A 25,821-nucleotide genomic window follows, 5' to 3' on the forward strand; every position below is an offset into this window, starting at 1 on the left:
CATTTCCAAAATGTAAAGTGTTAATAAATCTAATCTACACTTTAATCAATCAAACATCGCACATTTGCAACAAACTTAAACTATTCCAAAAGAAGAGCATGTTTTTGCCAATTGGAGAAAGATGAGCTATTAGAAAGCTGTATCCAACAACAAAACTACAAAATTTGAGTGGACAAAACTACAAACAACAAATTAACATCAAATTGCAAAAACAAAAAATTAAATATAAAATATTTTTAGCAGAAAACAAAAATTAAAAAAGGAAAAATTTGGACGAAGAACTGACAAAATGAAGTGAACAGAGAGCAAGGTGTTATTTTCATCTCATCATCTCTTCAACCTCCTTTTCCCTCACTCTCTTCAACACCACCCGCACTTTCTCTCTCCTCCATTTCATCATTTCTGAGCTCGCACTCACTCGTTTTTTCTTCTATTGCTCAGAAAAATCCCCTAATTTCATCTTCGTTAATCGAAAATAGTATTCAGTAGTGTTGGACTTTCTAGAGCAGCTCCAATCGAAACCCTAATAATTCGATTTGTTAATTTTAATTTATCGATTTTTATTATGGATAGTGATTCTTGGGCTGCTCGTTTGTCGTCTGTTTCTAAGCGTTATCAATCTGCTTTTCAAACTCGATCAGGTAGAAAATCGAAAGGGGGGAAAAATGCTTCAAAATTTTCCATTTTTGGGTGCCTTTTAATTTTGGGTATTATTTTTAATGTTTGTATTTTGGGAAATTGCAGATGTATTTATGGGGTTTGAGGATATTATTGAAGGGGATGATGATATAAGGGAAGAGTTTCCATGCCCGTTTTGTGCAGAGTATTTTGATATTGTTGGACTGTGCTGCCACATTGACGACGAGCATCCAATTGAAGCAAAAAATGGGGTATTTATTCTTCTTACGTTTTCAGTTTTTATTGAGAAAGCTAGAAACTTTAATGTTTGAAGGCTTTAAATTTTTCGCATTTTGTTCTTGATGAAGCTCGAACTTCGTGGTTTATTTGTGCATTAGCTACCCTGTGCTTTTCTCTATGTTTACTGAACTTGGGTGTTTAGAAACGGAAAGATGATGCCTTTTTCTGGACGGGGTGGGGTTGGGGGTTCGCTTATATAGAATTACACACTTGAGTGAAAGTAAGATCTTATGATTCGTGAAGCAAGATGTCGATGAAGAGGGTGTCGGGAATAGTCTGAGTATACCGTTTTTAAAATGGTTTGCGAAATGTGATAATCATTTAGTTAACCAAGATATGAAGTTAGCACATACCATGGAATATTAAGAAACGGTAATACAATGAGGAGGATGAATTAGTTTTAGTAGGGGGGGATATGATTATGCAAGCTACTTATATCTTGGTGACCTACAAAGTGCCATGTTAAAATGTGGTCTACATTAGTGCAGGAAGGTCAATGGTATTTTGTTGTCAAGGCTCAAATATAGATTGACTTGTTCAAGTATAAAGACTTGATGTGGCTTTGGTTGCTGGACAAGCTTTCTTCCTCGAATTTGAACCTTTCACCATAGTGAATATTTCAGGCCTTTTCTTCCTCTCTACATAATATTTGGGGTTGGGATGGATGAATGGGGAGAGGGTCTAAGTAAACACTTTAATAATGGTTAGTATTGGATTTTTGGAGTCTAGAAATGTTCTAGAATAAGATTGTAGACCAATACATAACTATAAGCAGCTTTAGTGTAGTTCTAGAGGTCAGGTAAGTGAAAAGGAGTCATGAATTCATATGTGAAACATGTGTTATGCTAAGTGATGAAGAAGCTAGTTCGGTTGCCTGTGGATTACAGGTTGAAACACTGTTTTAAAGCTTTGATCCTGGTATCCTGCTCTTGAATCAGTTTGATGATGATTACACTAAAACAAATGAAGTAAGTAGCTTGTCGAGGATCAATGGGGAAAATTTTACACAATCTTACCTCTAGCTGGAAGGACAATCAGGGAGGAATCTGATATTGGCAGTAATTGAGGGATAATATTTACTTAGTCTTAGTCTGGCTAATTGAGACTTTAATGAGGTTATTTCTTAAAGGTTCACATAGTAAACCTATTCCCGAAAAAGTATCAGTAGAAAGGAAAGTATTAAAATAAATAGATTATTCGTGAGCATAAAAGTAACGTAAAAGGAGATTTGGGGGGGGGGGGGGGAGGGGGGTTAGAAATGTATAGAATTTTTTTAGATATTGTAACCAGGTACAGAGTTTGCACACATAGAGGAAATGGGAAGAGGGAGGGGATACATATCTCTTGTAAACCAGGATCTAAAAAATTAAAGAGGATACATACTTGATCGGCTGCACAAATCGGACCCCATAATCCTTTTAGGTTACAATCCTGGTGAATACTGGATAGGCCAAATCTCTTATGTTCTCATCGCGCTAAATTCTTCTTTGATCTACTTTTTTTCTTGTTTTTCTTTACCTTGATCTTCTCATATATCTAGATTCTAGAGCATTGGGGCATCTCGCTTTGATATGTCAAATGCCTTACTATCTTGTCTTTGATGGAACCATGGAGTCGTTATTGACATTATATCCTATTATTAAGTCCCGATTTCTTCTTTAGTCATGATCGTGTCCATCCTATCTCATCTTCACTACCATTTTGTATGAACTGGACCTTATTTGGTGGGTACTGTTTCTCAAAAACAGAGGCTGTCTAATCACCACATAGTACTCCGTAACATTTTCCTTGAGTTTAAGCAGTATATGCTTCTATCTTGTTGTCCATACTCCATAGTATAAATAAGGCACTCTTCTATATCAATTACTTGGTTTGTATATACAATACAAAGCTGTGATCATAATGACTGACTCAAGATATTACTATCCTTTTGTGTAACATCTGTCTTGTTTCTGGTACTATTGCAGATTAGTTACCATCTTTTTAACCAAACATTATCAATAGGAATTGGGTTTCAGTCCACATTCAACCCAAAGAATGTCATTTCTTAGTTCCTTCCCCTTCTTTATTCTTTTAACATTTCAACAGGAATTGGGTTTCATTCCATACTTCAACCAAAATATTTCTCTTCTTAATTCCTTCCCCTTTCCCCCCTTTGTTCAATTCCTTATTTTCGGTTAACCAAACAACCCTTAGAAGAGAATATTTGTAATTTGAGTTGGTTTTCCAACTTATTGTCATATGTATAAGTACTCTTATTAGAATCCAATTTGAAGGGGCTTTTGTGGCAGTTAGTTTATGTTTTTATGTTCAAGAGTAACCTTTCATTCTTGAGTATGGAAGCCGTTTTAAGCAATCATGGAGGCCTCATCTTCATGATCTTCCCTGCTCCTCCCACGCTCTTCCGGCCTGAAAAGCTGTCAATTGTGATAGATGCTTGTTAGTGCATAGCTGGTACTTTTTCTTTTCATTCTCTCTCTAGAAAACAATGGATAAGTAGAGAAAAAAAATTCAGGCATGAACACTTCGACATCTAATCTTAGTGTGTACTTTTGGGGTGTAGGCTGGCGATTAACTGGGTTTTTGCATGAGTGATCAATTTCCTTTTTAGCTCAAGCCTTGAGGAGGCATTGGTACCTATTGCCACATAATATCTTCTTAAGCGTTAATAGTTGAACTTGTGAGTTGTCAATGCTTTTGATTATATTGTTCCATGTAAGGTTAATTTTTAGTTGGACATTTTTACTTGTGAACGAATGTTTAGTGGTTAGTGAGACCTGGTTATTAGGAGGGTCAGGGTGGGTTGGTGCGGGTCAATAGCGGGTCACTTAAATGTGTTAATGGATTGGGTCAGGGTCAGAGCCAAGAGGGTTAGGGTCGAGTCAGGGTCAAAACCAAAATTAAGAAGGGTCATTAACGGCCTTTTTTCTTTGAGAATTATGTTAAATTCGAAGCTAAGAATCCTGGGTTTGCATGATCTTCTTGCAGTGGTAGTAAATCAATAAACTTACAATTCAAAATCCCCTGTTTTTCAGAAGAAGAAAAACAGAGATTAATTATGAACTTAAGTACAGAAAAAACAAAGGGTTGATTAGACAGAGAAAAAGTATTAAGAAAGTTAGTAGAGTAACTAGTACCCAATTAAGTAAAGACAAACACGTGGGTATAATTCTGCAACTCAACAACTGAAAACCCATTTCCAAGATTCTCTCTCTAGCTTTGTGTTTCTCTCTCTGAATCGTTGTCTCTAAGTTCTTGTGTCTGTGAATCTAAAATGTTGGGAGATCTAGAATCTAGATTTTTTTATTGTATCTAGAATCTAGATGACGAGGCTTTAAAATGATCAACGGAAGGTATCACCCCAAATTTACTCATCAAATTAAAGCACCAATAGCCTTCTTCAAAGAGATCAGCATGGTTTAAGCAGTCAAAATCACAGTAAATGTTACCAAATTTGGGGAAAACCACGCAATCCTTCTACAGACAAGAGGAGAGAGAAAATCACACAATCCTTCTACAAATAGCCATTGTTGATGAATTTTAGTGTTTTAAGTTAAGAGAGAGAAAGTAGCTATTGTTTATGTTTGAAGATGAATGCACCAAAGTTTGGAGAGATGAAGGAGAGAAGCAATGTCTGATACAATGGTACTGGTATTGACCCTTGTTCTTTATTATAAAATTATTTAGATTTAACAAAGACATAAGAGCCCTGTCCATTAAAAATTAAAGGGTTAAAACCCTTTTAAAATTGGCCCGGCCTGCTGCGTGTTGGACTACCCTGTCCAATAACCAGGCCTAGTTGTTACCTTTAATTAGGTACCCTGGTGTTGTATTTTCAATCTAAAGGTCCTTTAATTAGGTGCCCTGGTGTTGTATTTTCAATATAAAGGTGCTAATTCTTGAAAGTTTAATCATACTTCGTATAATTTTTTTATGTACTGATTGAAATTGGCAAATTGATATGCCATTCTTTACTGAAAGTTATTTCTGGACGAACAACTTAGTGTGCATGCCATTTCTTAGTATTTTCCTGCTGGTAGAGAATCGTCTTTCTTGTCATTATCATATAGTATATACTTTGATCTTTGGGTACACTGGTTTAAAATGTGTTTTTCTTTTTGTTTTTTGAGGACTTGGGTCTATTTTGTATGGTGGTTTCCCTCTTGATGTATTCTCTTTTCTCACTGTGATTGTTCTTGATCTTCAGGTATGTCCCGTTTGTGCTATAAGGGTAGGGGTTGACATGGTTGCACACATCACATTGCAGCACGGAAACATTTTTAAGATATCCTTTTCATATTAAGTGTTTACTTAGTTGCTTACTTGATTCAGCTTCTTGTTTTCTATCCGCTGTATGATGTCTTTTATAACGACAACCAAGCATAGATCCACCCAAGGTACTTGTAGGGTATAGGGAGGTCCATATAAATTATAATGTATAAAAAGCGCGCACTGAGGTGATAGGGATCCTGCTACGCCTCATTGAAGTAACTGCTTCAGGCCGCCTCTTTGAAGTGATTCACCCCAATCTGCCTTGGCGCGTCTTTTTATACACTGCTATGAACAGAGGTTTGCTGTTAATAGTGAAATTAAATGGAGAGCCTATTTCCTAGCATCCCCCCTCCCAATGTAAGTCATACCACGAGGTTCGTTGGACTGCCTTGAATTTCTTGAAACGAGGAAGAAGCTGGGTTGGTCTAATGTCCGCGTGCGCCTTTGTTACATTTACACTTTGTTTCGATAAGAGGAAATGAAGAGAAAGGGAAGGGAGGGGAACAAACTCCCTTGTTTGGATAAAAGGTTGGGGGGAGGGATCCATTTTCCGTCCAAAATTGGAGAGATCTGGAAGGAAAATGGAGCTCACCTTCCCCCTCCCCTTCCTCCTCTTTCTCTCCCCTTCCTTTCCCTTCTATATTGCTATCCAAACACACCGTTAGTGCAACGATAAAGAACTCTGTTAGAAGTTTAGAAAAGCTCTTGATCTCTTACGCAAATGTATATATTAGATTTTCGAATACTCATAAATATTTTGTGAAGTTGGTGATTCTCGTAAGTTTCCTTTTCCATGTCACAAGCACTTTTCTGACATAGTTTCTAACACTCAACCCCCCCCCCCCTTCCCCAAAAAAAAAACATCGTCATCTCTAAATATATTTTTCAAAACATGTTTTCATGAAACACAGGAAAAAATTTGTCGTTGATGTAAGCATTGAGGAGCTTTTGTTGATGTTGATTCTCATGAAAAATGAGTTCCTTAACTATATACCACGTACAGCGCAAGAGGAAATCACGTAAAAATGGGTCACATTCAACACTTTCGTTGTTGAGAAAAGAACTGCAGGAAGGGAACTTACAGTCCCTATTCGGGGGCCCTTCCTGTTTACTGTCATCATCCCATGCTGCACCTGATCCTTTGTTGTCATCTTTTATATTGCCTATGGGTGATGATATTATGATTTCTCAGTCTCAGTCATCAGCTGATACATGCTCAGCAAAGAAAGGCAAAGATGAGAATGTACGAGAAAGGTTGGTATATCTTGCTTGTTTCCCTTTTTGCATATATGTTAGCTTTTGCACTTGTCAATTTATTTAATAAGGGTTGGTTATCAACTTCTTAATGTACAACGAGAAAAAAGCTTTATTCATAGTTGATCATTTGCATTCAGTTCAATCACCATATTTAATGAATGCAATAGCTTAATATTACTATTGCATTCAAAGTGGATGCAATAGCTTTAGGATTATAAAAGGACCTTTTGAATCACCATATATATTGAAAGCTAACGTGCTAAGAGCGTGAATCTGGAAGCTAAGAGTGTGGTTTGTCCAGCTTAATGTTGCTTAAGTCAGAAGTTTTCCATTCATCATTATCATTACCCGGTGCCTTCAAAGAGGCTCTCGCAACAAGAGGAGGAAGAAGTTTTCCATTCGGTTCAAATAATCTTCATAGTTGCACCATATTCCTAAAATGGAAATGCCAAAATAGTTGCACCATTTCCTTATTTGGTAACTCTATTATGGCAAGAAGATCATAGTACCCTCCTTATTTCATTTCAATATCTCACTCCCATCTTTGCTTCCCCTCTCTCCTCACCCTTTCCATCTCCCTCTGACCCTAACCACCGACTCCACCGTGACCAATTGAGCACCACCAGCCCCCCTCTTTACCCACAGTGTAACATCGCCGCCACCACCACCACCACCACCACCATGGTTATCATCAATCAAAATTCCTTAGGCTTCTTCCTTTGTTTTCCGCCATTTGTAATTGGGATAAATTTGAGCCCTTGGTTGTCGGAATTGACCGGAGGTCTCAGATCTACAACCTCAACTGTCAAATTCAACCACAGGGCTCAAATTCGGTGGTTTCAGTTCGGGGCAAAGTGCTTGGATTTTCAATCAGAGTCTAGGGAGACGAGGATTGCTCCCCTCGTTCATAATCAATGCATCTCACCTATTTCAAAATTAATTTCCTTCTTTTTTATGATATTGCTAGCAAATAAGGTTGGATCTTGCTGTAGAAAATATGAAAAAAAACTTCATATCAATTTGTTGGATTGCTGGCATTGTGCGATATGTGTAAGCGATTATGTTAATATGTGTGTTTTTTGTATGCATTCGTTGCTAGAGTAACTAAGTTTGAGTAAGATGTGAAGTAATTAGGAGCATCAAGAGAGCTTTAACAACCCCAACATTTTGGTGGTGGGTGAACTTTTGTACAAACGTGGTGGTGGTGGTAAGGTGGTGTACTAATGGCGGTTGTTGGGTGGAGGTTAGGCTGGTGGAGTTGACAGGGGTATATGTGTGTATATGTGTTAGATGGTCAAGGGTAAAGTTGTTAATGTAATATCTTTTTACTCTTTCTTAAACAATGTGCCATTTAGAAATGGTGAAGCTATGTGGAATGGAGGAAGTATTATTTTCTCAAAAAATTAGGATTCAAAACAGACAAAACTATTGAGATGGAAGGAGTGTGTAGCTGTCTATAACTTTATACTCCATGAGTCCTATAAGATTGGGATTGTGGAGAGATTGGCATTGACGGGCATGTTTGGTGAAGAGCTTATTGGAGAGCTTATAACTTGTTTGAGGATTTGCTGTTTCGACCCCAAAAGCTCTTCTAAGTGTTTGTCAAAGAGTTCATTGGAATTTTCTCAAAAAAAAAAAAAAGGAGTTCATTGGAATCTCTTTCTAAGTGTTTGGTAAAGAGTTGATTGAAAGCTCTTTTGCAATAAGCTCATAAAGGACTAATCTGCTTAACATTTTACCAAATTATGTGGCATGCTATATGTAAAAACAACTCTTCAAAATAGCACAATTGTGACCTATGAGCTAATTTTTCCTAGCAGCTAGTAAGCTAATGCAATTATCTAGTCAAACTAGTTTATACAATATGCTGACTAAATAAAGACTAGCTTCAGCTAGCAGCTCTTTGCCAAATATGCGGGTTATACTCTTCCATGAGCAGTATGAAATTGGAGCATTTGTTGGTTTACAGTAGTTCGTAATTAGTAGATACTAGATACTTATAAATAATGTCAAGCACTACTCATTTTCACTCAAATAATAGGTGTTAGATGTCATACGGATTACTTGTGAGCTTATTGTTGTGCTGTAGTCTTTATTTACACCAGCTCCTCAAGTGGTTAGCTGTTGCTTGTTGATTGAGTGTATTTCAGAAATAAAACAGGACGAGAGTGGGTTATCAACTTACCATTATATGTAATTTTAGAAGTGGTGGTATGACTTTTAGCTACAGCCTTGTCATGAAATGTAAGTATGTAACAGCTTCTAGCCTTCAACTAGAACAGAGTCTTACGTTAACCATCATCCCAAGAACCTGCAGAGTAACTGAAACATTGAGAAACAGAAGATACAAGTCTATCTCTTGCCTGAGGACTGTTCTATGGCATTTTCCAACTTTAGTTCGTTGTGTTGTTCTCTGAAAGTAGAATTTACTGTACAGGATTAGTAAAGGGGTTATCCTTACTAATAATTCTTGGCGTGAATGAGTTCAAATTGCGGGTCTGCGTTTTACTGGTCATGTTGCAGTTTTATTGTCAATTTAGGTCATAAATATTATTTGACCTGGCTGCCATTAGACTGCAGTATTTCCTTCATGAATCAAAAAGTAAAAATTGACTGCATTTGACATGCTACTCCCTTAACTTTGGGATAAATTTGGTGGTTGAAACTAACTTTTTAGTGGTGACAGGTATGTGAAATCAGCTCCCTTGTCAATCAAAGATCAAGAGGAGAGGGCAAGAAGATCTGAATTTGTCCATGGGTTGTTGATGTCTACCATTTTCGAGGACACAATATGAACATGTTGTGGGTTGTCGATTTGAGAAGAGGGCAACTGGGTAATCAGTTTGTATCGAATATGCAAAATGTATCCACGAGTGGAATAATATGTAGGAATAAATGTAATTTATGATGGGTGTGTAATTTAATTTAGCTCTAGGTTCTAAACGTAATCAATCTTATGTTGAATTCTTACAATCTTCGTTAATTTGAGTACGAGGAATGAAGATAAAGAAACTTGTATTTTTTCTTTTGCCCGTCCTAACTAGAAGAAAATGCGAACAGGAAAAGAAAAACTGAATGGCAGTACACTATATGCTGCTAGATCAGAGCAAGATCTTACGACAGAAAGTGTATTCTGTACTCAGATTTGGCAAAACTGACCCAAATCCAGTTATGCTATTCAATTGATCCGATCAATATACGGTTTTGGCTTAAACTGACAACTGAAGTTAACCCAAAAGCCAAAAATGATCTGGACCGAAACAGAAATTGACTTGACCCGATATGATATGAGACCCGGGTTAACCCGAACCAAGTAACCGAACTGAATCGAGCTGAACCAAATAACCGAATCAAATTGACCCGAATCGCCTGACCTAATTGAACACAAAAAAACAATCTAACCCGAAAAAACCGATGCTATGTAAACTGATCCGATATAACTTGAGCCGAAATTGACCCAATCTAAACTCGGTCTGGCCATGTATAAACTTAATTATATCCGACACCCGAAATAGGAGTGACCAAATTGACCAAACTGAATTGATACGATCCGAAACCGATCTAAACAACCCCTTTGTCAGGTCCAAACTGTACCTAACCAGTTACAGTTAACTTTGAAGTCATCATATCAACCAAAACTTCAGTCAGGCTAACAAACTTTCCTTTGAAAAGAGTGGGTTTTAAGATTTGTACTAAAAAAAGCCACAAATTTGAGGATCTTAGGTTTCCTATTAATTGCTACGTGGTGGAGGGGCACACAAGTTAAGAATGGCACACGGCATAAAGGGACATTGGACAGTACAGAGAATACATGATGTTATGAAACTTCCAAATTAGGGAAAATTCTGGCAGATGAAAATTCTGTTCAGTACCTTAAATGGCTAATGGATTCTCTGGTTCTCCCTGTCTATAATCTGACTTCTGGGGTTAATCATTAACAAAACTCGAAATATGGATCCGTAACTTCTGGGTTCAACCAACATTCATACATTGTCATAAGATTCATAACAAAACTCGAAGATACCGTAACATTTGGATTTTTCATGTGCTTTTTTTTTTTATGTATAAGGAAATTCTTGATGTAATTAGTCACAATTGTTCCTACATTGTCAATAAAATAAGCATCCTATCCCTATGCTAAAAAGAGAAACATCGGTTGAGGGTAAGAAAATGATGTTAAAAAATGTTGCCATGTATCTAAGAATCAATGTCTAAAACCAAACCAGTGAGGTTGTAGTACTGTATCCATGATCATCTTCACAACATCTTTCACAAAGCCCTCTAAACAAGCTATGCAACAAACATTAATAGGACTAGGACTGGTTTCTACATTGATCAACCTACTCTCCAGATGGAGACAAATTGGCGGCTGTGCTTCATACGTGTCATGTCTTCGAGGTTCTAGCCCACATGCCGCCATAACGGTGTGCACAGATCTCCTTGAAATTTCTACATAATCGTTATTACCTGCAAGCAAAGGTAGTCTCTCTAAAAATTTAGAAATAAGCAATAAAATGTCCTTCAAAAGGGAGAAGAATTGCTGAAATTATGTTGAAGAACTTTCAATCTTACAATTTTGGACAAGTTCTTGCTGAAATTATGTTGAAGAACTTTCAGACATAAGTTCCTCAACATAATTCAGCAATAAAATGTACTGAGACACAGCCTGATAGCTATGTGTATGATTTCTGTATACTTCAAACAGTGATTCCAAGAAGTCAACGATGGACAAAATTTTCCAACACTAAGACATGTATGTACTTCTAGTGTGAGTCCATTCAATCCAACTTCGCAGTTGGGAAAAATTAATGCATGTTTCAAGAGAACAAACATGATTGATCATCTAATTCGTATAAATCACTATGATGTGCTTAGTCAAAAGTACGTGAATGCATGTTTCAAGAGACAACCATATGTACATTCATTCATATATGCTAGAATATGGTGAAAATGCAAAGACCAAAAATGAACTCACCTAAGTTTATTTCTTGGGAAAAGATCCTCAGTTGGTTCCTCACCATTGATTGCACTTCTTGTTTCACAAAACCTGCATGTTCCGCATACCTGTTATGTGAGTGAGGAACACCAATTTCAGGCACTATGCTTGATCTACCAGTGCAAGGGCGAAGTTGTTCACCCGCAAATATCTGACTCTGACCTTCACCCAAATTCAACCTGTCTAGCCCACTCCAATTTACTTGGCTATGGTCTGTTCCATTTGCAGAAGTTGAGGGATGACCTATCTGTCTCATCATGTGGCCCAATCTTCCAGGAAAAGAATCCCTATTTTGTACACTACTAGAATGTCTTTCCTGCAATCTATCTACATACGAAGAATTAAACGAGGGCCCTACATCTATTGTTGTTCTACTCTGTTGCTGTGTTAAATTAACCCCATGACCAATTAGATTTCCCAAACCGCTTATACCAGGCCCAGGGGATATTTGACTCAATCTGGTAGTAAGAATATTTCGGATTTGACGATGTATCAATCGTCTTCCTGAAACAGTTGATACCCCCATCCCAGAAACAGGTGAAGGTGCCTGAAAACTTCCACCGGTAAATCTCGGAGAAGAAAGGAACCCATTTCCTTGACTAACTTGTGTTTCTGGAATTGACACGTTAAGGTCTATTTCTGCCATGTTCTCGTATGTAGATGTTCCATCAGAAACACCGGTACTTGTTCTTTGATCAGGAGTGAGATCCTGAGTTTGAGAATGTGAAGACAAAAGAGCAGCTGGTCTGCAACCATCACAATACCAATTGCCATCAGGTACTTCCCGTCCAAGACCAACGCAGTATGTGTGTGCCGGTGAATCACATAGATCGCATAGTAGCATGAGGGCATCATCCCCACCTTGATGGCACTCCGTGCAAATGACATTTTCATAGGGATTTAGAAAGTCACGTAGTTCCTCTTCAGAAGGTTGATAGACCTGCATGCAATAATATCGCCTGAGCAAAATCAATCAAGCATGAATAACAAAACACGAAATAAAGCAGTTGTTAGGTACAGCTTTGTGGCAAGGTGGAGAAAGAAGAAAGATTAAGGCTTCGTTTGGTAGTGTAGAAAACGTTTTCATGGAAAACGATTTTCTTCTTTCCAATCATTTTACGTTGTTTGGTTTGGCATAGGATGAAAACAATTTTCCATAACTCCCTCAAAGGTGGAAAAATCTTTTCCATCTGAAAGGAAGGGAAACCACTTTTCCACCTTTCCTCGTTACCCCCCTCTCCCTTCTTCCCCTCAATCTTCACCATCTTCTCCCATTTTCTTTTTAAGGAACCAAACAAAGGAAACCTAGTTTAGAATTGTGTTTTCACTTGGAAAATCATTTTGCTCTGAAAACATTTTACACCAAACCAAACGGAGCCTAAGAGAGATTCAAGAGTCATTGTTTGGAAACAGTACCTGATCACGCTCTGGAACTGGCATCACCGTATCCCTTAGATCAAACCCTTTACCACATCTTCCAGGCTTACTGATTGAAACAAACCTCTGCTTGCACAATGGACAACGAGTTTCCACTTTTGACCATTCGAAAATGCAAGCAAAACAGAAATAGTGGCTACAACAGTTTAGTGTCCCGCGGACAATATTCTTTCCTTCTTCTGTCAAACAAATACCGCAAACAGGAATGCTGACATCATTCTTTTTCTCCTCTGCCTTGACTTTGCCTTTGCCTTTCCTGGCAGGAGGTTTTTTCGGCTCATAAAAAGCTTCATCTTTATGGATTCTCCTTGAACTCCTCAAGTTCGGAGCCAGGCTTCCACAAAACTTATTAGCTTCTCTGATTTGTTCTCGTTCTTCCTCAGATATAGTGAACTCATAGTCGGATAATTCAGCACAAAAATCGGAATCTGACCCAGTTGTCGCCCTTTTCTTTCCACGCACAGGTTTCCTCATGCTGCTCCTACCTCTCGATGTCGGACCCTTATCACTAAAGTCCTCATCACCATCCGACTTCACCCTCCTCCTCGTCCTCAAGCTGCTTGTCTTTGTACGTTTCTTTGAACGAGGTTTCCTCACAACCTTTGTACTTCCTTTTTTCCGGCTTTTTACAGAAGCTCTCGTTTTCGATGTGGACCTCCCTCTTTTCCTGGTGTTTGTCTTCAACATCAAGAACTCCTCTTCCTCCTCCTCCTCATCTTCATCCTCATCCTCCTCCTCCTCCTCTAAATATTCTTCCTCTGGTGTAAACTCCTCATCGTTATCATCATCAGATTCTTCTTCATCGTCAGACCTAACAACTCTCTTTCTCTTCTTTGGCCTTTTTATGACATTTCCTCTATTCCTTGTAGATCTCTTCTTAACCTTTGGCTTAATCACTCTTCTCCATCCTCCCTCATTTTCCTCTTCCTCTTCCTCAGGCGCCTCAAAGAAACTCCCTTCCTCTGAACCATCTCCAACCAAGGAGTCCAATTCATCAGATTGATCATCTATTTCATCTACTTCAGCCACATAGTCCTCATCTGAATCCTCAGATTCCATATTTTTAACACGGACATGTCGGTTACCAGTACCACTGCACGTTGAGCCAGTTCTCACTCCCCTCCTCATCTGTTGATTATTTGAGATGAGGAAAGACACCGAATTTCAATGAAGGAAAATACTCAATGTACTTTTTGAAGAGAAATGCTTAAGATGCAATCAGTATATATCAAAGAAATTATAAGCCTGAATACACCAAATCTCTCTCAATCTCGGTATAATCGAAATTCTGGAGGATCACATGGGAATTCCTACCAAGAAAAGATCATGCAGATAATTTCTTAGTATTGGCAGAAAATATACCTTACACGAAGTGATTATGGCTATTAAGACATTATATTACTCATTAAGTTAGCTAAGTAAATAAAAAATCATAATACTACAAACAAATTTGGTAGATACAAGACTAATCCCTCATTTCCAACCTATACAGATCTATTATTAATTCTCAACCCAATTAATAAAATGATCAGCTGATCCGGGAAAAAATCACTCTCCTGGTTAATTCCCATTAAGCTTGAAAGATTGATCTCGAGAAGCGAAACCAGATGTTCTAAATCTGAATTTATGCAGGTAAATAACAACAAAACCCTAGATCACCAGGGATTGAATCAATAGCTTCATTCACAAGGTTATTCCATCACATCCCAATTCATCCAATTTTATTAACAAAAAAATATATAATTAATTCCCAGGTTATATCATCCCCAATTCTTCATCAATCTAAATTAAGCTAAAAAATCATATCAAAATCAATAATTCAATTGATCCACAGAACAAGCAATAAATTATTAAGAACATAACAAATCTGCTTCCATCCTATATCAATCCCAAATTGCAAACAACCAATCAAAAATTATTACCAATTCCACTTGCCTAAAATGAGAGATTCAACCAATTCCCCAGAAAAAAAATCACCAACCCAGGCAAAAAAAAAACTTACAACACCAGAATAGCATTTATACAAGAAACAGGTGTACAGTACAAATTGAGGTACCAAAAAAATTATAAAAAAATCCCCGATTTAAATTTCCTTTTGAAGAGGGAAAAAATGGGTAAAAAAAAGGGCATGATATTTGAAATTGAGGAGAGAGAAGAGAGAGAAATTGAGTACCTGCTGAGAGGAGATAGAAAGCAACGAACCAAAAGCTAAGAAAGACCCCCCAAATGGAAATTTTCATTTTTTATTTTTGTAAAATTATGGGAAAAATGCTCGGCGTTAGATTTATACGGCAGTTTTTGCTTTGCTTGTTTTGTTTTGTTTTGTTTTGTTTGGTTCGGTCGGTAAACATGTAAAAGTGAGTTCTAAATTTCTAATGCATGCAACTATGCATGTTGAGGTAAATCAAACGGTAGATTTCATGGCCAACTTTGGTTATCTGTCTCAAACATTGTACTGGTAGTTTTGTGATACTTTTAGTTGTAGCAATGTAGTCTCTAGTCTCTACTAATCTTTAACAACATTCTAAAAGATAGGTATTCTCTTCGTATATTTTATTTTAAGAGTTAAACGTGTTGGGTAGAGTTATATTGGTGACATGTCAATATAAACAAGTTACAAGTGAGAGAACTTCAACTCTAATCGGACATGTTTTTGTTTATACCAATTGTCTGTCGGTTCAGTGGTGAATAAGGCTAAACTTGGTAGAGAAGACCACGTGTTTGATCCTCCGCAACAACAATTGGGAGGAGACTCGAACCTATCTACCAAGAACTCGCGAATCCGGATTAGCCCTAAGGGTGAATTGGGTGGTGAAAAAAACAAATGTGTCTGTTTATAATACTCTGTATGGTTCATACTTATATTGTTGTTGACTCTCTTAATAAAACAGCTAAAACCCTTGACTCCAATCCGGTTTTTTTATATGGTTGTGGTTGGTGTCGTATCGTCTTATCGTGCTTAATAAAGTTGGTCTCGTTTAAAAGGTTTATTATCAACTATGAAGTATATTACATTATTGGCTTTTTCCGGATTGAGTTGTGTCAGTTTCCTACTAGAAATCTAAACATTATATCTATTTTATTTAATTTATCGAGTCGTGTCGTCTAAATCTGTTTATTTAGACGGGGTTTACCCTTGACATGCATTAACCCACTTATTTCATGTCATCTTCGTTTCGCTTGCATTTAGGGTGTTTAAAAACCGACCTGGGCCAGAAAAATGAACTTGACTGGACCGGACCGAAGACAATCGCTCCGGTCTCCGAGTTGAAAAATATAATTTTGTCTCTGTAAATAACGGTTTTGGACCATATTGATTTTTTCTTAAAAAAAATAATTATCTACCACCAAAAACTTGATTTGTTCTTTTAATACTTTGGGAAATTGTGATATATTTAAATTTTTAAAAAAGTGTTGTATTAGTTTCCTATGTTTTTTTCCTTTTTATTTTAGCATAATTTGTATGATTATTTTTAAAAATATAGAAATAAGTCTAAAATCTGTTCAACTGTTCTGGTTCGGTCCGGATTTAGACCGGTTTTTCCAGCCTATCTTGAATATTTGAATTTTCCAGTTTGGATTTAGACCGGTGAACATTGAACACTTGCTTGCATTAGGGAGTACCGGAGTAGCCTAATTTTAATTTCATTGTTCTTTTAAAAAAATAATCTTAAATTCTTACGTCTTTTAAGTCATGTCATCATGAGAATCGTCATTCTCTAATTTAGGTTCTTGTATAAAGACAAAATTGTCCTTCAGAAATACCCCATTTACAGTTTTTGTTGCCAATTGTGGTTCAGCTGTAATATTGACTTTTGTTGAATTAAAAAAACAGAATAACTGTAATCTGGTTCTATAAGGCCCACTGGTCTGATGTGGCCCATAGTATAGTGAATCTCAGGCCTATTTATTGTCCAACTATTTCACCTTTTAACCAATAATACAATACAAGTGCTGTATTATGCACAAATGTTAGTGGGCACAAATTTATTTTTTCCTTTTATGGGTGCTAATTGCAAAAGTGGCACAAATGCAGAATCCAATCAATCCTTTTTAAACAAACAAAATGGTGAGATTCTAGGGTTCTTGCCCATTGTAAAAATATACTAGCATGCCAAGAATTAATCACGTGATCACTTTTATGTTGTGACTAGTGAAATGATGGGTTAATGGTTTACTTTATAAATTAGGTGCACTTTAAAAATCTCTAACGCTTAATTCTCACGGTTATTTAGTCGGCTTTTACAGGTTTAATGTTTGAGAGTGAGAAGAAGGTAAGTTAACCCCGACCCCACCTTCAAAGACTCAAACACTCATTAGTTGATAAAATTCGAACCACATGTTTATAGAATCTAAGATAAGACTCTTGCCAAGTGAGTCAACTCTTGCTTGTAAAATACGAAGTATAAGTTATCAATATAAGGCTAGACACTTTGAGAGTGGGGGGAATGATAAGGGGAACCCTCCCTCAAAGTGCCCCTAGTGGGGATTGAACCCACAACCTTTTGGTTGAAAGGTGAAATCATTTCCACTAGCCCAAGACACTTTTGGTTTACATATGGCCAATACTGTAATATACTTTTTAGTTCATAATACCAGTAGTTGTCAGCTAAGGAAGAGGAACTAACGAATTAAACTTTATTAAACAAACAAAGTTAATATTGACTAACTCAAAAAATTATTTGGCCTACCCATCGTTTCACTTTTGCTTAAAAAATTGTAAAACTGTAAATATAAAGTAGTGTTACAAGTCTTTAAACTTTCCATCACAAGACAATGTTAAGTTTTGCAGACAAAAAACATGTTAAAGTTCAGTTTAAAAAAAAAAAGCCTCTTATATATGATATGAATCAGAAGAATTAATTGAATTTTTAATGCTTCATATATTTACTTGATACAGGCATAGATCGACCTATAACGTGTACGAGTATTTGTTTCACAAACATTTATTGTTGCAATGAAGGTAATGAAGATGTACATATAGACCTCTAATAATAATAGGTACTTAAATTCTTGTAAAAGACGTTATCATAGCAAAAGCAAACAAGAATGACGAACTGATAAGTTAATTGGTTTAACCGAATAACCAAATAAGGTTATGATATTCCTCTCTTATAATAACACTATTTTGACCATTAAAGTGTATAAGTCTACACCTACTAGCTAACTACTGGAAATAATAGTTGCTAACCACTTCAAAAAAAACAACAATTAACAAGTAAACATAACATTTTATCACTATGAAGATAACTAAACATAAGTACAAAAGAAACCACTATTTAACTCTTCAAGATCTTTTTTTATCAAGTGAATTTTTGTTTTGAGGGGGAATCAAGTGAAATTCATAAAATAAAATTGAGCGCTTTCATTTTGTTCCTCTTTTAGAGTTGGCCATCATGGCCTCACCTTCATAACATTTGTTATTTGATGTACATAATCTTTCGATGATAACATACCATCAAATACTAATTGAGTAATGTTTTGGTCTAATGATAATGACTCAACCTTTCAACCAGTTGGGGGTTCTATATTTCTATTTCCATTAAAGACACTTTGAGGGAGGAGTTCCTCTTACTATTTTCCCCACGCTCAAAGTGTCTAGCTCGCTAATTCAAACTGAGCCGACCTAGAGGGGTTTCGTTCCAGTAGGATATTTTATCTTACTGGTACACTAGCTTTTTAGGCTTATGCAATACCTCTAAACTTTTATGTTCTCCGTATATTTGAGTATTTTTTTTAATAGGTAAGAAAAATAATCTTACTGAACCAGCACCTAGCACAAATTAACCAGCACCTAGCACAAATTAACCAGCATAACTACACAAGTTTTCGCTTGAGCCACTCTCAAGCAATTCGCAGCTGATAGGACTTAACCCTGTGATTTCCAAGTCATAAGATAGCTCTCCACCAACTCCACCAACTTACGTTCTAGCTACAGGTAACCGCCTTTTGCGTTTGAGTTTGCATTAGTCGTTCATATGATCATATCCATAGTACGGAGTACTGGATTAGAAAGATACAAGCAACCCAAAGAAATCCCTACAGAGGCCCTCCGGGAAACACGTGGCGACAAAGTTGCGGCTCTAATTCGATTTGGTGCAATTGTGGACTTTGTGGTGCATTTTGTGTTGTGTGCCACACAACATTACCCAAATGCTGCCAAATAGACGTTATCTCTCAAATTCTTCCACAAATTTGAGGAGTAATTTGATTCTTCAAGGGAAAATATAGGCTGAAATTCGCTTGTTCACTCATCTTCTTCCTCTTTGGATGGGCTAAAATTTCTTCTTGCTCTTCCATTGAGAAAGAGAGTAAGTTTCAAAACCCAGAAATTTATTCTCTAAATTTCTGTCATTTCTCTCTCCTCTACAATGGATTTGGCCACTAAACTTCACCGAATTGACCTTCGTTCATCTTTCATTACTGGTTCATCTTCAACCCTATTAGATACTCGCAAATCCTCAATTTTACCACTTTCTTCATCATTTTCAACAATTAAAGCTTCCAACTTTAGTAACAATTCTCTCAAACCTTCGAAAACCACTTCACAATCGAACCCTAGGCTTCGAATTTCATCCAAATTGTCTGCAACAGCTGTTGAAACGTCGGGCACAAATACCCAGAGCAGGGATGAGATTGAAGCTCTTTTTTCTAAGGATTCTACTGATCATTTTGATAGGAAAAGGGGGAATAATAGAAATTCAAAATCTGGGGCTTCAAGTGTTTCGTCTGGGGTTAGGTTAGAGAATATTAGTAAGATTTATAAGGGGGTCACTGTGCTGAAAAATGTGAGTTGGGAAGTGAAGAAGGGGGAAAAAGTAGGGTTAGTTGGAGTAAATGGGGCAGGAAAAACTACGCAATTGAGGATAATTGCTGGGTTGGAGGAACCTGATTCTGGGAATGTGATCAAGGTTAAGAACAATATGAAAATCTCGTTTTTGAGCCAAGAATTTGAGGTTTCGATGAGTAAGACAGTGAGAGAGGAGTTCATGAGCGCGTTTAAGGAAGAGATGGAGGTTGCAGAGAAGATTGAGAAGGTGCAAAAGGCTATTGAGGGGTCTGTTGATGATTTGGACTTAATGGGAAGGTTGTTGGATGAGCTGGATTTGTTGCAGAATAGGGCACAGGCTGTAGACTTGGTTCAGGTGGATGCTAAGATCAGTAAGTTGATGCCTGAACTCGGGTTTTTGCCTGAGGATTCGGATAGGTTAGTTGCATCTTTTAGTGGTGGATGGCAGATGAGAATGTCACTTGGGAAGATTTTGCTTCAGGTTTGTTATTTGTTAAATTATTGATGTAAATTCAAGTTGTTGCTGAAATTATGTTGAGAACTTTCAATCTTACAATTGCTGGATGCATAGCTAAATAGACTTTCTTGTTTAATTGTTTATAATTCTTTTTTGTTGCTTTAAGATTAATGCATTATTGTTTCTCCTAATTGTTGTTGGTGGGGAACACTGGAATATGTCTAGGATCTTTAGGAAGGAATAAATACAGGAATTAGTGCATGAAAAGTATAGACATTAGCCCATATTATGTTTATTCTTGAAGCATATAGAAATTTTGAGTAATATTTTGTATCATACTGTAGTAACAGTTGGTAGTTATCTTGATATTCCAAATAGAAATATCTGCTAGCTTCACATATTCCTGTCTTCTCATATTTGGTGTGGTGGAGTTCCAATAGCTTTATGTTCGCATCATTGCAGGATCCAGATTTGTTGCTCTTGGATGAGCCTACTAATCACCTTGATCTTGACACGATTGAGTGGTTTGAGAGATATCTTAACCAGTTGGACGTGCCGATGGTCATTATATCTCATGACAGAGCTTTCCTTGACCAGCTTTGTACCAAAATTGTGGAAACAGAAATGGGTGTATCTAGGACATTTGTAGGAAACTATTCTGACTATGTTATTTCAAAAGCTGCTTGGATTGAAGCTCAATTTGCTGCATGGGAGAAGCAACAGAAGGAAATTGATCAAACAAAGGACATAATTAACCGAGTTGGTACTGGAGTAAGTGCCGCCCGAGGATCTACTGCAGAGAAGGTACATTGTAAATATTTAATAATTCTTTCTCAAGATTTGTGTGAATTTTGAAAATTTAGTGTTCAAGTGATTCAAATCAGAGAATGTGAGAACTGGTGTTACCATTGTTTAATATGGTTGGCAAATGGATCATGCTTCAGTTTTGATGTTAATAATGGAAAATACTGCAGTTTTGAGGCTTTGAACAGATCCCTATTTCTTAGAATCTTATATCTAGTGAAGAGGAATGCAAATTCCTTCTTTGTCTGATCACTTATTTGACTGTAATAACGTGAAGGTTGCTGACATGTAAGGGTGCTTGTTCAATTTTGATTTTAAATTTTAAACGTCATGCTGAATATGGCGGAATTCTTAAGCCAAATCCCACTTGCTGAGTAACTTGATCCATGTTTATGCATCTTATAACGCTGCAGCATAAGGTTCATATCTTTTTTTCTTACTTGCTCCGTCTGAAGGTTGATCCTGAAATTGATAAGTGTATCCGCTTTCACTTTTTGTGGGAATAATCTGAATTGAAAGTGGGTCTCCTTATCTTCTGTGATAAAGACAATCCAAAGCTTTCGCTCTCGTGGCATTGTTTATGTGTTGTTACAAGTCTTTGGCTGTATGCTTAGCTTTTTACAAATACTGTTCAAGTAGTTACACTTATGGACGCTGCAATTTTCAGTCCAACATGCTAAATTCATGAGGTATCTGCAAAATTCTCTTGTGACAGAAATTAGAAAAGCTTCAAGATGAGGAGCAAGTTGAGAAGCCTTTCATAAGGAAGCAAATGAAGATTGTATTCCCTGAACCTGAGCGGAGGAGCGGGAAGTTGGTCTTGACAGTAAATAACCTCCAATTTGGCTATGGCGATAATGTAAGAAAACTGCCTTCCCTTATGCCTATTTTGAGCCCAAAAAGGGTTTACATTTATTTATTTATTTATTTATTTTTGGGGTGGGGGAGAGGGAAAAAGTGTTCATACCTTGTGATTTTATCTGATTCCTAATACATGTACATGCCAGGTACTATTTCGCAATGCAAATCTTACAATTCAGAAGGGGGAGAAAATTGCTATTATTGGTCCCAACGGGTGCGGGAAAAGCAGTTTTTTAAAACTAATTATGGGTTTGGAGAAACCTACAGCTGGTGAAATTATATTAGGGGAGCACAATGTGATCCCAAATTATTTTGAGCAAAATCAGGTATTTCATATTTTCACCATTGCCTCAGGTCCTTGTTTAAGAATTCCTCTCTTGTGGTTTTAGGTTTTGGTCCTTTTAGCTAGCATCATGAAAGGTTTGTTTTATGACGAATAAATGATGCTGAGCTTGACTGAACTTGTTCCCAGGCTGAAGCGCTGGATTTGGATAAAACGGTGATCCAAACAGTGGATGAAGTTGCGGAGGAAAAGGAACTGGATGAAATAAAAGGTCTTTTAGGGCGTCTAAATTTTAAGTCTGATATGCTTGATAGGAAGGTCTCCCGTTTGAGCGGCGGAGAGAAGGTAAAATGGTCAAAATAATGAATTTGTTTTGTCTTCAGCTCTGCCTCAGTGTTTTGTATAACAATTAACATCTATTCCGAATTAATTCATTGGAAGGCTTACCACATTATTTTTTCTGGTTGTTCAGGCGCGCTTGGCCTTCTGCAAGTTCATGGTGAAAAAGTCGACTTTACTGGTTCTCGATGAACCTACGAATCATTTGGATATACCTACAAAGGAGATGCTTGAGGTTGGTGATCTCTTTCATCTTAAAACCTTTATAATAGTAGTAGTCACTGTATGAAGAGTTCTTATTTCCAAGTTTTATTGCTTTCCAGGAAGCTATACAAGAATATGAAGGTACCGTCATCACAGTTTCCCATGATCGGTATTTTGTCCGTCAAATAGTTAACAGAGTGATTGAGGTTAAGGATGGATATTTACAAGACTATGTTGGGGACTACAATGTAAGTTTTGCTTCGCTCCATATGGTTTTTTTTGGCTTCTGTTTTGGTTTCTTTGTGTCATTTTGCTCTTTTGTTACGGTAAATATTCCTAAGCTCATTTTAGCATAAGAAGAGCTTTTCACCATCTTCACATTCATTTTGCATTTCTGTCAAATTATAACTGACAATGCGACATACAAGAAAAGCATATAGCAGTTTGGATCACTTGCTCAAAATGAATTTTCAGGATTCCTCGTCATATTTTAATAATTTTTGTCTTCTCTTTTCTGGTTTCCTTTACTTATCTGTTCTGTTAACACGAGTATTTAAAGAAATGTGCAATTCAGTTGACCAAATAGTTTATTGACTTTGAGCATGTTTACCTAATTACCTGACCTTCTTGTATCCGTGATGTTCGCTAATAAAGATTGGAGGCCTGCCTAGTCCCTTAGACCCTTACTACTCCTTCGGCTGGAGGCCGGGATGCATATATGTATGCACGCACCTATAGGATCTAGTAGGACCTCTGAATTATCTGTGGAAGTTGCTTTCCTTTCTTTAGATTGTATACTGGATATTATTTTTACTTGAGATACCAATTACTCAATTTGAAGTGTTTTTTTTTAATATTTTGGTGCATAGCATTTGCACTGCCTTTCCTAACCCCACCCCCCTCCTCCTCCCCCTCCAACGTGGGTCTTATGTTAGGGTTTCAAACTTTCAATGTACTTGGTGCCAATATCTGCCGTGTTAAGTACTTAGATGTATGCGGAAAAATAAATTAGTTAAATGTATGATTTTACTGGCAATCGGTTGTTTAGACTTATTGCTTAAACACTCTGAGATAGCTTCCCCACTTCGCATCATCACCCATGCAACCTTACCCTTGACCCAAACATGACATTATTTTCTCTCGCCCTTGTCAATTGAATGGGTCTATGATTTAGCTTTTGCCAACGGGACTAGTGCTATCAACTAACCTTTGACAGTATTATGAAATGAGTAATGATCTCTTTTTAAGCCCCAGCGGCCACCACCCCACTCTTTGATAGAGCTGTGTGCGAAACTTGGATCGTAATGATTTCTATGGCACCATGACCTTTTAAGCTAATGACTGTCCTAATGTCCTTCAATGCTCTCCTTGTCGAATCTGTAGCCTGAACCAGTACAATAATCTGAACCTATACACCAGCTTTTAAGCTCCGAACTGCTCACTGGTTTACATCTATTGCTTGCATGCATGTGGAAAAGTTTAAACCCATTTCGCTCTTAAAAGGGACGAGAGAGGAGGGAATGACACCCTGTTGCAGGGTGTTGGGTACTATCTTGTACACAGTAGTACAAAGTACATAGATTTTTTGAAGGGTTCTAAGAAAAGGTTTGATGCTATATGCAGTATTATCTAGAGAAGAATCTTGATGCAAGACAGAGAGAATTGGACCGTGAGGCAGAGCTTGAAGAGAAGAATTCCAAAGTAAAAGCAAAATCGAAGATGACAAAGGTAGTTTATTCATGCTGGTGATTAATAGACGTACTCCGTACGTCTTAAAATTACTCTGTTAATAATTTATACCAGGGACTGATGTAATTTTTAATTTTTTAACAGGCGGAGAAGGAGGCTCGGAAGAAACAGAAAATGTTGGCTTTTCAGCAAGCGAAAGCAAAATCAAAGGGGTTAAAGAACTCCAAGAGATGGAACTAATTAAGGGTATCTTTCTGTATTTTTTTAAATAAAGATACTCTCCTCTTCGTAAACAATCTCTCTTGATCTTGTGCATAGCAACTACAATAGGGTCCTAGAGGTCTTCGTTTTTTGATTCTGAAGGAACGAAGTCGTGAAGCTGTAACAGGAAGCTTAATGTCAGTTTGATGCATACTTAGCTTAGAACTCGAGCAAACAATTTATAGACTTTTGTAAATAGCAATTTGGTATGTCCTTAATAATATGGTTCTTCTTTTTAGCTTTGTTCTGAATTTCAATCAAACAATCTCGGATAATAGGATGATATGACGCTAGCCACTATGCCACACCTCATTTTGTTGTTATACGTTTAAAATTATATAAGTCAATATAATTAGAAAAATTATATGAATCATTTCTTAACAGTCTTACATCACTAATTAGTCATTACTTTTATGAGTTACTAATCTTTACATGATAAAGTATACTCAATCAAGATATATGGTAATGTAACACTTAAATTTTTTAATATCCGGGGCATCGTTCGTGACACTAATTAGTTTACTCAAAACACACTAGTTTAACCAACTTACTCAAAAAATTATACTTCCTCCGTTCCGGAAATATCGCACCATTTGTTTTTTACATTATTCACAATACGACTTTGGCCATATTTTGTGATTCGTACGTAAGGAAATTTAGTCATGTGGGGTTATGTTAGATTCGTATCGACATATGTTTTTCAAATATTATTTTTTTACAATTATTACTTGCACACGATTTGAGATATTAAGAGTCAAATTAATGGTTAGAGGAATAAATGTCAACTATGATGCAATATTTCCGAAACGGAAGAAGTAGGGGTGAAAGTTCGGTCCTCGGTTTGGATTAAGGCCCAAACCGAATCCAAACCGAACTAATTCGGTTTTCATTTTTTGAAACCGAATCCAAACCAAATAACATTTTAATCCAAACCAAACCAAACCGGATTTTTAATTTTCAATCCAATCTAAACCATAAAACCGAATGTTCATGGACCTTTCACTTGGGCCTGTTTTTGGGCCTATATTATACCTACTTTTAGCCAATTTTCTGGCCCTTTTTATACTTTTTAGCCAAGTTCGATTTATTCGGTTTTAGTTCGATTTATTCGGTTTCGGACTTTTCAGTCCAATCCAAACGATAAAAACAATTTTTTTTAAAATCTCAGTCCAAACCGAACCGAATAGAACAAAAAAACAAACCGAATTTCTTATTCGGTTTGGTTCGGTTCAGTTCGGTTTTCGATTTTTTTC

At 36.9% G+C, this 25,821-nt stretch overlaps 3 protein-coding genes across 4 annotated transcripts; 2 read left to right on the forward strand and 1 right to left on the reverse strand.

The window, feature by feature from the left end:
* Window positions 1-300: 300 nt before the first annotated feature.
* On the forward strand, window positions 301-9,467 carry LOC110775125 (protein DEHYDRATION-INDUCED 19 homolog 3). The gene is made up of 5 exons (XM_021979732.2): window positions 301-641; window positions 745-890; window positions 5,126-5,203; window positions 6,188-6,444; window positions 9,134-9,467. Exons 1-5 carry the CDS (start codon window positions 566-568, stop codon window positions 9,240-9,242), a joined length of 666 nt encoding a protein of 221 aa, XP_021835424.2. The 5' UTR covers window positions 301-565; the 3' UTR covers window positions 9,243-9,467.
* Window positions 9,468-10,468: 1,001 nt separating this feature from the next.
* Window positions 10,469-15,205, reverse strand: LOC110775113 (uncharacterized). 2 transcript variants are annotated; one of them, XM_021979722.2, is made up of 4 exons: window positions 15,054-15,205; window positions 12,860-14,190; window positions 11,423-12,383; window positions 10,469-10,914 (listed from the first exon to the last, which is right to left on the reverse strand). In XM_021979722.2, exons 2-4 carry the CDS (start codon window positions 14,006-14,008, stop codon window positions 10,652-10,654), a joined length of 2,373 nt encoding a protein of 790 aa, XP_021835414.2. In that variant the 5' UTR covers window positions 14,009-14,190; window positions 15,054-15,205; the 3' UTR covers window positions 10,469-10,651. The 2 variants fall into 2 exon arrangements, with proteins under 2 accessions (XP_021835414.2, XP_056699072.1); XM_056843094.1 differs by having other exon boundaries at window positions 12,860-14,008; window positions 15,054-15,200.
* A 3,687-nt stretch (window positions 15,206-18,892) lies between these two features.
* LOC110779824 (ABC transporter F family member 5) lies at window positions 18,893-24,806 on the forward strand. The gene is made up of 9 exons (XM_021984299.2): window positions 18,893-20,151; window positions 20,590-20,931; window positions 21,647-21,790; window positions 21,939-22,118; window positions 22,265-22,420; window positions 22,548-22,649; window positions 22,738-22,866; window positions 24,242-24,346; window positions 24,452-24,806. Exons 1-9 carry the CDS (start codon window positions 19,252-19,254, stop codon window positions 24,545-24,547), a joined length of 2,154 nt encoding a protein of 717 aa, XP_021839991.2. The 5' UTR covers window positions 18,893-19,251; the 3' UTR covers window positions 24,548-24,806.
* The last annotated feature ends 1,015 nt before the right edge of the window (window positions 24,807-25,821 follow it).

This window comes from Spinacia oleracea, chromosome 4, assembly GCF_020520425.1.
Source record: "Spinacia oleracea cultivar Varoflay chromosome 4, BTI_SOV_V1, whole genome shotgun sequence".
In the NCBI taxonomy this organism is placed as follows: domain Eukaryota; kingdom Viridiplantae; phylum Streptophyta; class Magnoliopsida; order Caryophyllales; family Amaranthaceae; genus Spinacia; species Spinacia oleracea.